The following is a 15,789-nucleotide window of genomic DNA, read 5'->3' as shown; positions in this document are numbered from 1 at the left end:
AAGTAGGTTCTTGCATGTGAGGCTCTTTCATCGTGTGTTTATTTCAAATAAACATTTTACAAATGACACACTTGATGACAATCGAGGACAAACGACAGTAAATGCGAGGTGCGCAGACACAAATATCCTATAAAATGTAATAGAACTCTATTAACAGGACCAAGGTAGAATTTCCATCGGAAATAGTTATATTTACATACAAACGTACCGAATGTATTGCAACATTTCAAACATAAAAAAGACGCGTTTTTAAAAAGTCATACTCGTAAAATCACATTTAAACATACATACGGTATATTAAAATTTATCTACACAAAGAATAAACATTTGTGAAGGACATCACGTGGTGGTGCTCTAGTTTGTTTGAGAAGCCATGTGCAGACAATTGCTACTGCTCCACGATTATAAATTCATATATTACAGAACTCCTTTTATCCTAGACTCCTATTACCCGCAGCCCTATTCTTCCTATTATCCGTGACTTCCCATGAGTCTGCAGAATGGCATCCTATTATCCACCATATTTTCGCAGATAATGCATTGTATAATCCATGATTTTGTATTATTTTTAGTTATCTTTATTTGCTGCGATCAAAGTGCACAGGCAGCCACTTGCTTTGAACACACTGCATGAGACAACACACAGACACGAGTACACTCACAGATACATGGAGATACACGTATGGAGACAGAGAGAGACACACACACAGAGGCAAAGAAAGACATGGAGATACAAACACACAAAACAATGAGATACGAAGAGAGACAAGGAGACACAGACGAGGAAACACAAGACACAAAGATGCACACAAAAAACAGAGATCCATAGAGACATTGAGAAACAAAGACACGGATACCGAGAGAGGTGACACAGACACTGAAAGACACAGAGACGTAGACATTCAGGAAACCGCGGAGACACAGTTGGAGATAAACAGACATGAAGACAGAAACGGAGGGATAGAGAGACAAAGAGATACACATGAAAACGCAGGAACTGTAACACACATGGTGATAGGGACAGTGAAAGGTGCTGTACAAAGACGGAGACAGTGACATAAGCACAGGCACACGAGACATCTTTGAAGTCACGTACAGACCAACCCCTCCACAGCCACTGAAACACGACCGGCGTTATCGCGGATAAGAGGAGTTGATGCTGCAATTTAATCCGATTATCCGCGGGTTAGACACGTTCTTACTCCACGGACAAGAGGAATAAACTGCGGATAATCTGCCAGTCCACTCTCCGTGTTCCACACATTACCATGGATAACAGGTGCTGTATGTCAGCCTTAAAATAAATCATTCAGATTAATAGCGCGTGCACAATTCGTGTAGTGAGTTGCTCACATAGGACAGCTGTGCAAGAAATAGTATGTCGAACAACAGTTTTAAATACACTGCAACATGACATACAGGCGGAAGGCCCACGTGCGGATCATTTTAAATGTAACGCTTGCACTACATAAATGCATTTTTTGACAAGTTATAAAGTACACTATATAAAATATACATTTCTATTGAGTTTGTGAGTATGATAAGTTTTTTTGTAAAGACGTAATATATACACACACACGCAAATATATTTTTGATCCTATAAAATTCCCAAATGACTGCTAATCGAATTACACGATATGTACAGCAAACGCTTCCTCCTCTCGCAGGTTGACCTATCGTGGTTTCGCGCTAAATTCATTGAGGTGGAAGTTCGCCCCCTGTGGCTCGGCCAATCCGCGGTTGACCGCGAGATTCCTGCCCGCATCGTAACTGCATTGCTGGCGGCGATGCTGCCGCGTATGAACAAACGCGGCGCCCCTCTTGTCTCCGTCTCCCAAGCGGCATATCGCGGGTCCCGGGCCATGCGGTGTTTCCAGCCTCCAGTCAGGAGGCCGCGAGGTCCGGCCGTACAATTTTTCTTCCTGTAGTGTACACAATACTGCTCACGGATATGTGCGCAGCATTAGCATACACTACGTGGATTGTTCTCATCCTTATACATTTACCGTGAGGTTATATTGAACAGGAGAAGAAAACAATTAGAGTTTACGTTCAAACTACTTCCTGTGTTGTGTTTGGGTTGATGTAGGGCAAGGGGTCGGCTCTTTAAGGACTGCTTCGTGATGCTATTTGTTAAGGGCCACCGTCTCGTATTCACCACGCAGTGCATTGTGGCCATTCCTCTTCTTGTTATTTTGGTTGCCGACCCCTGATGTAGGTGAACATCAAACAAGAGGATTCGTCTTATGAACGCTGAACCAATCCTCAGATTTGCCTTTGCGTTTGCAGATAGCGGACTTGCCGACTGCAGCTATTTTCAACAACGTAACCCCCCGCCCCCCCCCCCGCCCCCGCGATGGGCAAGGGTTTGCCGTACTCGAATAAAAACAAAATGGAAAGATGAAAACCCCAGGGGGAAGTGACCGCGAGGATAGCGTGGCCGAGCGAACAGAAACGCGAGCTGGAGCGCGATGCAAACGCGAACAACACAACACCGTGCTCCCGACCTCCTCCGTGACATCCTCCGTGGGACAAAGGTTCCCACACGCGGACGCGCCCCCCCCCCCCGCCGTCAGTGGCACCCGCACTCCTCCACCACCATGTCGCGGTGGTGCATGACCCGTACGGTGTTCTCCTCGTGGTAGAGGATGCTCAGCGAGCTCAGGCGCGTGGGAATGCAGCACGGCGGTGGCACCTTGTCGGGCTTGAAGAACCTCAGCAAGCTCTACAACACAAGCAACGTTGGGGACGCTTAGGGAGGGGAAACTGGCAGGAAACGGCCCGTCGCCTTTGGTGGCCACCCAAAGGTGGCACAGCTGTCGGCCCGGGCACGACGTATTCACGCGGCACGTGGGAGTCAGCCGCGAGGGCCTCGTTCCGGGCGAGCGAGTTGTGATGATTATTATCGTTGAATCTGACTATTTGAAGCACATGGAGTAACTAACGCCGAGCAGGTGGCTCCATGCAATAATGGAAAAAAACTCAACGTATTCGTCAATAACACCGCCTTAAACGTAAATATATATAATAGGTGACGTTTAGGGAAATAGCCCTTCATAGCACATACATTCATTGCACCACTGCCAACACAGCATCACCAAATAATGAATTCCATTCCATGCAAGAATGGTACTTTTGGCTTAGAAGATGAATTTCTACAAAAAGCAACAAAGTGTTCCCACTTCGTGTGCTAATGACAAGTTAAATATTTTATCTGGGCTCGTGAATTAGTCAACTGTACACTAGATCCATTGCACACATGTAAATCATTCCGCGCACAAGTACTGTGTTGTATTATTGCAGTATGCTGTTTGCCAAGCCTACGTTTACCAGTGGCGCAGTGAGAAAAGCATTTCAACATCAGCCAAACGACCTGGGTTCATCAATGGTGTCATTTGCAACCAGAAATTTGTGCTGTCAGTGACTAGGGAATTGAATCCAGGTTGCCAGGTTTGTAGTGAAGTGAAACTATGGTTCTCCCTAAGGCCAAAACATCCTAAAATAGGAACCTGGTGCGGTATGGAAGCCTCAGCACCGGGAAAGACAGAGGCATCCAGGGGCTGTGTTAGTCACACTAAATAGATGCTTGCTAAAAGCACTTTCCCCAACATTTTGCACCGCTGTATTTGGGGATGTTTGTACTGAAAATGTCTATAAGGTGTGTTTGTAATTGTCAACAACAAATGGGCAAATTTTGTACACATGTTGGATGTTTCTTTGCAGTCCACCGTGAATTCTCATGATAAATAACAACTCTCCATGTAGGAGGTTGTATAGAGGGAGTACGGCATAACTACATAATCTTGCCTTGCTCTTCTAACCCAGGGGGGGAAAGCTATAAAGTCGACAACTAGACATATAATATAAATACAGCTGGTATAGATATTCAAAATACAAAACAACAACCGTCATTCATCACTAAGTGGAGGTGACATCACCACCCTGCTTGTACACCTTGGGGTCACGTGCAGTGTTCAGAATCGTAAGGCTCACCGGCAGGAGATTACGGGACAGACCCAGATGCCATGGGTCCACTGACTGAGATGACTGCCAGATACACCACCTGTACTTTAGGGTGCTTAATGCGCTGTTGTGTAAAGTCCACGGGAGTACGTGCTCGTACGGCATGTGTCGACCTGCCAAGCGCTGGGGCTGCACGTAACCATCGCCGCCTGGTACCTGCACTTGCCACAATCTCGCGGTGAGTGTGGCCGGAGCCCGAAGAAGACCCTACTTCTGCACGTGCTTCGGGCTCTGCACCCAGAAGGCCGACACGTGGACTCCTCGGAATGCAACCAACGGCACGGCGCTGGCACACTTGTGTGTGCAAGCACGCTAACTCCAGCCTCCTCCGCTCGACGATCCCACCCTCCACGGGGCAGCCTTGATTCAAAGGTCTTGCTTGGTTCAAAGGCATTTGATCAAAGTTCTTGATCAAATGCATTAATCAAAGGTCTCGATCAAAGTATTCCAATAATACACAACAACAACAACAACAACATCAGCAGCAACAGCAGCAACAATATCAATACCAGAGGAAGATACAACAGCAGCAACTGCAACAACAGCAACTGCAACAGCAACAACACCTTGCGCTGGCGAGACGCTGTAACTTCTGCTTCCGCTGCTGCTGCCCGGCTGCATGCGACCGGGCCCTGCTCTCGCGTGACTTCGGCTGAGCGAGCCGAGTGATCTGGTCGAGCAATGCTTCCCCTCTTCCCTGGAGAATGTGGGGCTATTACCAGGATCTTCTCTTGGCTTGGATCGACAAACCAATTCTACCTTACCCAAACGTCGCCGATACGGCAGTGAGAACTCCCTATCAGACGCGGACGAGCATCCAACGTGCAGAAGGGAGTCCTCACTGGCCGACTTTCCGGTTCAAACTGCTCGAATTTCACACCGCGCTGTGCTACGATCTGCTGTGGAAATGCTGACCCCTACCCGACCTCGTTCATCGCTTGTTGCAGTGCCTTGCGCATGTTTGTGTGGCAGATCTGGTCAGTTCTTCCGCCCTAAATCTGCATGATCGTGGAAGAGCGCCTTCATCACCATACTGCTGCTGATGTCGGGTATCGAGCCAAATCCCAGACGAGGGTTCTTCAACTTTGGATTTGTCAGCGCACGCTCCATCGTCACAAGACGGTGCTGATCCACAATTTGATCGATGATTGTGGACTCGACATATTGGCCATTAACGAAACCTAACAGACACGCTATTGTACATCAGCACCGTCGCAGAAAGCCTGGCACAGGCAGCCCGCACAGCGGTGGGGTCGCATTGATTCATCATGTAGACATCTGCATGAAAGTCATTAGTGACTCATGAACAATCACATTTTTTCAAGCTGCTGCTTGTGAAACTAACGAACAGCATGCGGGGGCTTGTGATCGCTGTCATCTATCGACGGCTGTCTTCACCACTGTCGGAATTATTTTCCGAGCTTTCTGGTCTTCTAAACTGTGGGTCACTTGGCTCTCGCTACGTCATCTGCGGTGACCTGAACTGTCTTGGAACCGACCAGTTCTTGTGGTAAAATCAACAGCAATCTCGCCGAAATTATCGACAGTCACAGTTTAACCCCGCATGTCGCTCAAGAAATATACCGGATCACATTTTCACATCTGCCGTAACCGTAGCCCACGTTTTCGAATACGTGGATATTTCAGATTACAGTACTCGTGATGTGCAACGTGGCATGATCGATTATTCGCCCACCCGTCACAACGACATCATACAGTACAGAGGCTGGAAACGACTGAACTACAATGCTTTCCGTGAGAAGATCTGGTCATCATTGGTGCGTCTAAGTCCTGCATCGACGGTTGATTAATTTGCAGCTCAATTGGAAAATGGCATCACTGCTGTTCTTGATGAATTCATGTCCAACCGAACCAGCACAAGTAAATTCGGGAAAGCACACAGTAGCTGGCTGTCACCGGAAGCGATCTCTGCGAAGTAGATGCAGAGGAGGCTGGAGCATCTTTGGAAGAAAGCAAGTTTTGAGACTGTCCACTCAGAGCCGTTTGCTGATCTGCCAACCGACTAATTATTAAGTCTCGCAGATTGTTCTATGCTTTGTGCAACAATGAGTCGACTCCCGACCCCCGTGCTCGATGGAGCGTCATGAAAGGTCTGATGCACTCAAACCACCCATCAACTCGTCAACCAGGTCTCTGCACAGTACTTGTGAGATTCTTCGCCAATAAAATTGTGACTATCAAGACGGCAGTTTCTTAACTGAAGGCAACGCATGCTCCCGGTCTGTCATCTGAGTTTGATAAACCTGGAACTAATGTTCCGGCTAATGAACAGAATGCGAGGAAGCGTGGCCACGCACTGCATTGGTCCATAGGTGACAAGACGTGGTTGCATTTCCCGCAAGTGCCAGTGGGTACATCCCCTAAGTTACATTTGCCATGGCATTTCCCCGTGGACGTGGTTGAGGTCAGGCGGCTGCTGTGCGTACGTGCGCAGGTAGGCCGTCGCTGATGGTTTGTCCATCCATCGCGATTGAAGCCATTTGTTCCTCCTCGAGCTGACACCTCATCTCCAAACTGTCAACGGCCGGTGTCTGTTGTGTCCGACAAGCCGGGGAAAATGCGAACGGAGGGCATGCGCCGCCCACAGCTTCCAAGCCCTTGAAGTTTGACGGATCTCGAAGTCTCGCCGAACGCGACGAGTCGCCTGCTGCGGCAGGGGCCAACAGCACCTGTGAAGCCAGAGATGGAACCGACTTCTCCGGGTCTCCCGGTGAAGCCCACATCCCCTGCGCAGAAGGCGAAGATTGTTCCCGCGGACGGGTCAGCATCGAGAACTCGGTCTAAATGTTATAGATTCCAATCATAGGAATGTCCCTGTGTGTGCGTGTGTGTGTAGGAGAGGGGGTTGGTATCGCTTTCGCATGTCTTGTGGATAATTTTTTTTCTCTCCTCTCTTGCCTTCCTGCTCACCCTCCTTCGCCTCTTGCCTTATCTTCTTTATTTTGCGGGTTGTTCTGCCTTATTAGACAAGATTGCTGTTGTTAATTCGTTTTATTGCGGACCTTATCTGCCTTACCTGGAAAACTGTTGTTAATATTAGCCGGGACGGCTGTCTTTTATATGAAGGGGGAGTGATGTAATGACAGGGTGACACCTGCTGGCCTGGGAAGGGTAATCACGGGTATGGGCAAGGTGATGTAACAACTAATCAGAAGGGGGTGGGGGCGTATCTGGGTTAAAGTTAAAGGGGGGGTTAGTCGGGAAGCTCCAGGAACTTGCTGGAAGGTTCTGGAAGGGGCGTGGCCAGAGGCGGACCCCGGCCGCGCCTGGAGGGATACAAGGTGGAGCGGACCCAAGGTTCGGGGTTGTTACGGTGGGGTCCCGGGTCCTGACTGCGTCGCTGCTCACCGTCATCTCTCTCCGTCGTCCGGCCACATGGAAGATCTTCTGCACGGCTCCCAGCGCCGTCATCGTCACGCTAGTCAGCCAGCTGTGTGGTTGAATGTAGGCTATGGGACTGTGAAGGAGGTCGGCTGTGTGTAGCTAAGTAGAGACATATATTATTGCCCAGTGTTGTGCCCAGTTGAGGAGACGTGTATATATATCGGCCTGTGTTGTGCCCAGTGTGAGAAGTAAATAAGAAGAAGCCCTCTACATGACATGTCTCGGAAGTCACTCATTACACATACATACATAGTCATCTGGGACGAATGTGGTGTCCATACGACTCTCATCACCAGACACATGGTGGATGCGGCGAGTCGTGGGAAACACATCAGATGGCAGGACTCCAAGCTCGCCAGCTTGAGCTGTCAATGCACTGCTCTTTCAGCAGCTGCTGTTTTGTAATAAAGTGCCAAAACGTCTGAAGATATCTGCTTCGAGGGATCGGAAGACATAATCATGCTCCAAGTCGCACTTCGCTGCAGTTCAACCACAGGACTCTTTAGAGACCGCGATATATACGGCCCGAAGACAAAATGGGAAGGCAGGTTGACCAAGGACCATCATCCTCACCAGCAAGCGTCACGACCCAGTGTGCCCAGCAGCAATGGTATGGCACCCGCCGCGGCTGGATGTGCGAGGATGCAAATCCATCTTCAATCAACCAATCCGAGATTTATAGCGCGCCATACGTACGGGCGCAAGAAAGCAGTTCAACAAACAGTACTTACATGTTCATCAAAAAGGCTGAGACAGAAGCGAGGATGGCACTGAGAAAATTAAACTATATTTGAGGAGCAGAAGAGAAAACATGTTTTTAGTCTGCTCTTGAAAGCATCGACTCTCACAGCTGACCAGACTTTAGTCGGCAGACTGTTCCAGATGACCAAACAGCAGCTTTGACAGTATTGTGGACAGACCCATCGCCTCTCCAGTATTTTTTGGGGGTCGCTCGTCCACTACAACAGACGCCTGGGTGCAAAAAGAGTTGTGGAATTTGGCTGCTTGCCTGTCATTCAGGCCTCAGCCACCTCTTTCAGCAGTTTCCGCCCATCTCCTCCAGCAAATAACCAGGGGTGGAGCACTCGCCCACAACGAGACAAGCGGGTCCTACAATACCAGGGTTCCAATTCATTCGAGGCGAACAATCGGCGTGCATCCAATAAACCTAAAGGACGCCTTCCTACAGGCGCGGTCACATAATCATATCTGGACGACCTGCTCATTCCTGCGTCGTTCAAGATGGGACGATGAGAGAGCAAGCACCATTGTGGCCGTGCTCGGCAATCTCGATGGGAGGAAGAAACCCCACCAGGAGCATGCTCCAGACCACGCAGCGCCTGCTGCACGTGGGCACGGACATCTCGACAGACAGCTTGCTGTGCCTAGCACCAAGGAGTTGGAATATCTGCGGCTTTAAGCGACTGTTTTGTGACGTTTATTTATTAAGCACCACTGTCTCGTATTCACCACATGCATGGCGGCTCTTGAAATATCGAGTTTTCGTGGGAACAGCAGAGATCAGGGACATCCTCGTCCTTCTGAACCATATGGCTTGCATTATACAGTACATAGAGCTGCAATATATATAGAGAGCTGATATAGATTTACATTATACATAGAGCTGCAATATATATAGAGAGCTGATATAGATTTTCAATATACATAGAGCTGGTAGAGACATGGAATATATATAGAGCTGGCATAGTAGAAAATGGGGAGTACTGCATTTATGTATTTTCTATATATTTAGCGATTCTGTACGTGAAATCGATGTTTCCTCAGCCACACACTGTATATACCTCTTAAAATACACTTACTTAACGGATAAGAATAGAAGAACTATTCCTCTCCGTTAACCTATTACCCACAAATCTCCTTACCGAAGGGAGCTTTAGCATCCACGGATATTCTATTATCTGCGACCCTATGATTTCAATTGTCTATGATTATCCACGATTTTACCCTAAATGTTTACATTTGTCGTTTTTCCACAAATGTTGCAATATTGGGTGCTGCAAGTTTCTTTGTTGAGGGAATTAAAGAGACATTTATTATCGCGGGCAACCGAGGCAGATTCAATCTCCTCAGACACACGTGAAGACACGACGACATAGAAATGCAAGAGATGAAGACAGAGACAGGGAAATACGAATTCTCGTCCGTACGTGGTCCTGGTCAAGACAAGCCACTTCAAGGGGTGATGGACGGTGGTCAATAAAAAAAATGGCGTGGCAGCCAAAGATCGCAATGCATCAGGGAGGGTGTCCACCAAGGGAATGGATCGATGAAACCGATGGATGGGTTACTGCATCACAGGTTCGAGAGAGGTGGCGGCAACTTGGAGAGCCCTCCATCCAGCAGCAGATCTACCATGGGTTTTCGCGCACTGCACGAAAACCCACTCACGTGCAACACCAGCGGTGGTGATTATCTGAACCGGTTCTGGGGCTCACCTCGGTTGACTTTACCTAGGTTAGCTTTAAATGAGTACCTTGTAGGGAGTGCAAACATCAGCAATGGGGAGACAAAGACGGCCGGTCATGGTGGTCGGCACACCACCCGCTCGTGTGCTGTGTCGGCCTTCGTAGGTAAATAAACAAAAATACTCCTCCTTCACATGTCTGTCCCTTCATATACAAAGTAATCTTCTTACATTCCATCAGTGGCGCTGGCTTGGAGCACTTGGCCCAACAGTCTGTTTAAGGCTATCTTTGTCTTTGTGAGTGCGTTAATGGTTGTATATGTTGCATTAATTAGCGTGTGAATGAGTGTATCTGCATCAGTCCACTTGTCTGTTTTCTAGTTATTGCCCCCCCCGCCCCCACGCCCCCCGCCCCCCCGCCCCCCCGCCCCCCCCCCCCGCACTCATTCACACACACTCACACACAAAATAAAAGGTCCCCGTATAGCCTTAACAGACTGTTGGGGCAAGTGCTGTTAGCGAGCACCTATGAAGACCGGCACGACGCACGAGGAGGTGGGTGGCCAACACCACGCCCGGCCGCTTTTGTCTCCCTAGTGGTGATGTTGTTACACACCGTACCAGGTACTCATTTGAGGCTGAGTCGGCCTAGGGGAGGCCCAGGACCAGTTCAGATAATCGTCACTGTGGTGTTGGCCGTAAGCGGGAATCGAACTCGGGTCACCGAGTTCGTAGCGCAGCGCGCTAACCGCTACACCACCGCTCCCCACACACGCACACACTCACATACAAAGATAAAGCTCCCTGGCATAGGATTAAAGATACTTTTGGGCACAAGTGCTGTTAGCAAGCACCTATGAAGGCCTGCATGGTACTTGAGGGGTTGGTGGTCAACACCAAACCCGGCCACCTTTGTCTCCCCAGTGTTGTCTTACAGACTGCACCAAAGACTGATCTTGACGTGAACTTGGGTTACAGGTTTCGGAGTTCAGTGCACCAAGCACTGCATTGCGACTCCCCACACACACACAAAGATCAAGATCCCACATGTAGCCTTTAACAGACTGTTGGGGCAAATGCTGTCAGCCAGCCCCACTGATGGGATAAGTAAAAAAAAAAGTTTTTTTATTTCTTTTTACGTTGAGGGACAGATATGTGAAGGCGGTGTATTTGTTTATCACCTGTGAAGTCCTCAGCAGCGCACGATGGGGCTGGTGGGTCCGGCACCATGACGGGCATCCCGGTGTCTCCAGTGCTGATGTTTACACACCGCACCATGTACACCGTTTAGGCTGAGCCGACCTAGGGGAGGGGTAGGACCAGTTCAGATAGTAAATATGGTGTTATCCACGATTGGATTCGAACTCGGGACCCCAGGTTGGAGAAGCAGTGCCAACGCCGTGGTCAAGCCACGGAGTAATGGAGTCCTCCCCCCACGCCACCGGCGCCACCTCTCACAATCATGGATGCAACAATCCAACCTAGCGCCTGCACATGAAGACATCTCAGGACTTATTCTTAGCTCTTTCGGTAAAGTCACCACGTTGAAGGGAAACAATAAAATAATAATATATATAACAATAAAAATTCTCACGACGTTTCGACCATAACACAAACGGTCGTCATCAGGTGTGTTGGTTTGCATTAATTTATTTATTTTTAAAAAACGGTGTATTTATTTATTAAAACGTCAGCGCCACGCGCAGCGATTTGGCAGTTTATTTAGAAGGACGAGTCCATCTATGTTCTGAAAAGAGGAGGGGGGAGACGAAAAATTTATGTATGCTGTCTGAAAGCCACTGTAAGCGTGAACAATCAATTAAGACCTGAAATGGTTAATCAAATCTTTCCAATGATTGCTAAGCCAGAATCCATCTTCTCGGTTGAAATTGTCTCTATGCTTGTATATGTGGATAGCCTCATGAACGAATCTCTCATGGTAGCCAGATGGCTTACAAAGAACCTCTGTCTTGGAAAAGTCAATGTCATGTGAGCCTACTGAATTATAACAATGATCTGCCACGGCCGAGGTGTTGGTCCTACCGTGTTTAAGGTCTGCTTTGTGTTCACGAATGCGGTCCGAGACATGGCGTTTGGTTTCTCCAATGTAACTACTACCACAGAGGCAACTTAGTTTGTAGACACCAGGGTACTGTATGTCCGGAATCACATCTTTTACAGACGGAACCAGATCACGGCTTTTATGTAATGTGTTGAAACGGACCTGATCTTGTGTTTATTCAAGATTTTGGAGATCTTTTTTGTGATCCCTGCAATGTAGGGTAAAGTGATGGTTTTGAAAGGCTCCTCAAGAGGGTCCTTCTTCATGGTTTGAGTGATAGCTTTGCGGATTGCATAGCATCAATAATTTTTGATTCAACCGCATTAATTGATCAATCTAAACAGTTTTCATTGAAACCTTCTGCTGCTAGGCCACCAAGATTATACGGCTTACCAAAAATACATAAAGTAGATACACCCCTTCGTCCCATCGTCTCTACTATCAACTCCACCACCTACAAACTGGCTCGTTTTTTGTCTGAAATCCTGCGTCCTTTCACTGGAAAAAACACCTCTGCGGTACAAAATTCTACTCACCTGGTATCGACAATCAAGGGTATTTCCCTGTCCCCAGACGACCTGCTTGTCAGTTTTGATGTAGTTTCCTTATTCACCAAGGTTCCTGTACCTGACACCATCGCAATCATTGAAGATTTGGTTCATCAAGGACTAAACAATGAGGTGCCCCCCCTGGTGAGACACTGTTTAACCAATACATACTTCACTTGGAATGGAACTTTCTACAAACAAACTAAGGGCACTCCAATGGGCTCCCCCCTATCTCCGGTTATAGCTAACATTTTCATGGAGAAATTTGAGACTGACGCCATCCAGACTGCCACTCTGCGCCCAACCTTATGGAAGAGGTATGTGGATGACACTTTTGTCATCTGGCCACATGGCCGGCCTGCTCTAGACCAATTCTTCGACCACATCAATTTCATACACCGAGCCATCAGATTTACCATGGAAGTCGAAAAAGATGGCAAGCTACCTTTTTTGGATGTCCTAATTAAAAAGAGACCTGATGGTTCAATGAGCCACTCTGTCTACAGGAAAGCTACCCATACGGATGCTTATCTGAAACCGGATTCGCACCACCATCCATCACAGAAGAATTCTCTCATCAAGACTCTGTATCATAGAGCCCAATGCATATCCGACCAGGAACACATAGGCAGTGAACTCAAGCACGTACACCAAGCTCTTAAGGCTAATGGTTACTTCGACTATACAATCCGCAAAGCTATCACTCAAACCATGAAGAAGGACCCTCTTGAGGAGCCTTTCAAAACCATCACTTTACCCTACATTGCGGGGATCACAAAAAAAGATCTCCAAAATCTTGAATAAACACAAGATCCAGGTCCGTTTCAACACATTACATAAAAGCCGGGATCTGGTTCCGTCTGTAAAAGATGTGATTCCGGACATACAGTACCCTGGTGTCTACAAACTAAGTTGCCTCTGTGGTAGTAGTTACATTGGAGAAACCAAACGCCATGTCTCGGACCGCATTCATGAACACAAAGCAGACCTTAAACACGGTAGGACCAACACCTCGGCCGTGGCAGATCATTGTTATAATTCAGTAGGCTCACATGACATTGACTTTTCCAAGACAGAGGTTCTTTGTAAGCCATCTGGCTACCATGAGAGATTCGTTCATGAGGCTATCCACATATACAAGCATAGAGACAATTTCAACCGAGAAGATGGATTCTGGCTTAGCAATCATTGGAAAGATTTGATTAACCATTTCAGGTCTTAATTGATTGTTCACGCTTACAGTGGCTTTCAGACAGCATATATTAATTTTTCGTCTCCCCCCTCCTCTTTTCAGAACATAGATGGACTCGTCCTTCTAAATAAACTGCCAAATCGCTGCGCGTGGCGCCGGCGTTCTTATAAATAAATAAGTATATGCGCCGTTTTGAAAATAAATAAATTAATGCGAACCGACACACCTGATGACGACCGTTTGTGTTATGGTCGAAACGTCGTGAGAATTTTTATTGTTTTATATATATATTATTATTTTATTGTTTCCCTTCAACGTGACTTTACCGAAAGAGCTAAGAATATGAATTACTGCAGTCACGAAAGCTTTAAATAAAAATCTCAGGACTTCATCTCCTCGCCGGATATTCTCTTGGGCGCGTTCCATTCTGTAGCTGCCACTCAATTATTTGTATCGCCCATCATCACAACTCGCCATGATGCGTCCTGACCAAGCCCACTGGTACCAAAAGTATGCCTCCGTGTCGTGGGTCTTTGTGCCTCTGTGTGTCTTTCAATCTACGTTTCTGCGTCTCTCCTCGCATCTTTCAGATCGACTGAAAGGCACAAGGGCCTCAACCTATGATTTCAATAGGCTCATAGAGGCTTTGAAGAAATGTTTAGGATCAGAGACTTTCAAATCAAATTATACTTAAAAAATGTTTTGAAATGCTCCGTTTTTTTAAGGTTCTGGTAACTCAAATATGTCTTCAAAGCAGCTTTGATCCGAATATTCATTTCATTCTATTCACATGATATTCAAGTCAACGCCACATCACCAAATAATTGGCTTTATCTGGTGATGCTGCGGCTGCCGCCTTTTCAGCGGTGCACAAACAATATATATTTGTTAATCCACACATTTCGTCAAATAACACCGTGGCCTTAAAGGCAAAGTAGATAAGAGGGACGTTTCTGGCAATGCCGCTCCTTTGTTTGCACGTGATGAAGAAGGGCCATTCCCAAAAAAACACCAACTATCACACATATCCTTTGAAGGCCACAGTGTCATTGATGAATGTGTTGAGTGTTTGTGTTACATGTCCAAAAGGAAGTTTAGTGATTGGCAATCATTGTCCTCTCTGTTTCGGAATCATGGCTGCATGTCCTTTGTCTGCATGCAGAATAACCACACTATGTTCCTGCCTCAGCTCTTTCATTGCCACTGCCCTATATTCTAAATGCGAGTCAGAATCAGAATATTCATTCATACTGGAGGAATCAGATGCTCTATAAAGCTCTTTTTCACAGATGTCTAGTAGGGGCGGGTCAGAACTTTACAAGAACAAACAATACAAACACAATAGGACTGCAAAGTATAGGAAAGGTAAGAAAATCACTAAAAAATATTCAAATTAAACTATTGTATTTTACCAGGTAAAGCCCACTGAGCTATTCACTTCGTTTTCAGAAGCGACCTGGCCACAACTGATAGCACAACAAATTGGCTTATCATGTTGACATTTATAGCATAAAAACTATTATAAATAATATAGACGCATGCTTCTAAATGTGGAGGAACTAGCCCACCTGCTGAAGAAACACCACATACAGGCAGCACACCACCAGCCGGTCAACACCCCTAGGTCAGACCTAATGTGGGTAAAACCTAAAGTCCATAGAGATGAGCGGAGCAGGGTGGTTGATGGCGTACATCGCACAGATTGCAAGTCGCTACATTGGAGAAACAGGGAGACGACTGGAGGACAGAATCAATATATAAAGAGGGGACTTTGAAAAGTCAGCAGTTTCTCACCGTGTGTCAAATCAAGAACACAACTCTCGCAACAAAGGTATCAGTGTAAATGATGGTAACCCCCACGCATAGGCAAGAGGAGGCTTCTCGAGGCATGCTGGCCTACAAGTCAGCTTCGTGTAAACCAAGCGGAGCATGTGACTCCCATCCGACCCCAAGGAAAGTGCCGTAGGGCTTGTCATGGACAGAAGCTTAACCTTCATGCCCCACATAATAAAGATCTATGAACGACCTTGGGCAACTCAGCTGTTGTGCTGCGAACTGCCGCCCTTTCGCTAATCTGCTCAGTGGCAGAATCACTGCGCCCCAGCCTGGTCCAGGAGCTCGTACACAAAAACTG

The 15,789-nt window shown here is 47.2% G+C and overlaps 1 protein-coding gene across 1 annotated transcript in view; it reads right to left on the bottom strand.

Moving 5' to 3' along the window:
- Positions 1 to 15: 15 nt before the first annotated feature.
- LOC116940160 (nodal homolog) overlaps positions 16 to 15,789 on the bottom strand; it is a 29,014-nt gene continuing 13,240 nt past the window's right edge. The window contains exon 4 of the mRNA XM_032949499.2: positions 16 to 2,725. Coding sequence (XP_032805390.2) covers positions 2,573 to 2,725 — 153 coding nt within the window. The 3' untranslated portion in view covers positions 16 to 2,572. The remainder of the gene's footprint in view (positions 2,726 to 15,789) is intronic.

This window comes from Petromyzon marinus, chromosome 8 (assembly GCF_048934315.1).
Source record: "Petromyzon marinus isolate PM22_M1 ecotype Great Lakes invasive population chromosome 8, UKy_Petmar_22M1.pri1.0, whole genome shotgun sequence".
Lineage (NCBI taxonomy): Eukaryota > Metazoa > Chordata > Hyperoartia > Petromyzontiformes > Petromyzontidae > Petromyzon > Petromyzon marinus.
This window is presented reverse-complemented; position numbering and strand designations above follow the sequence as displayed.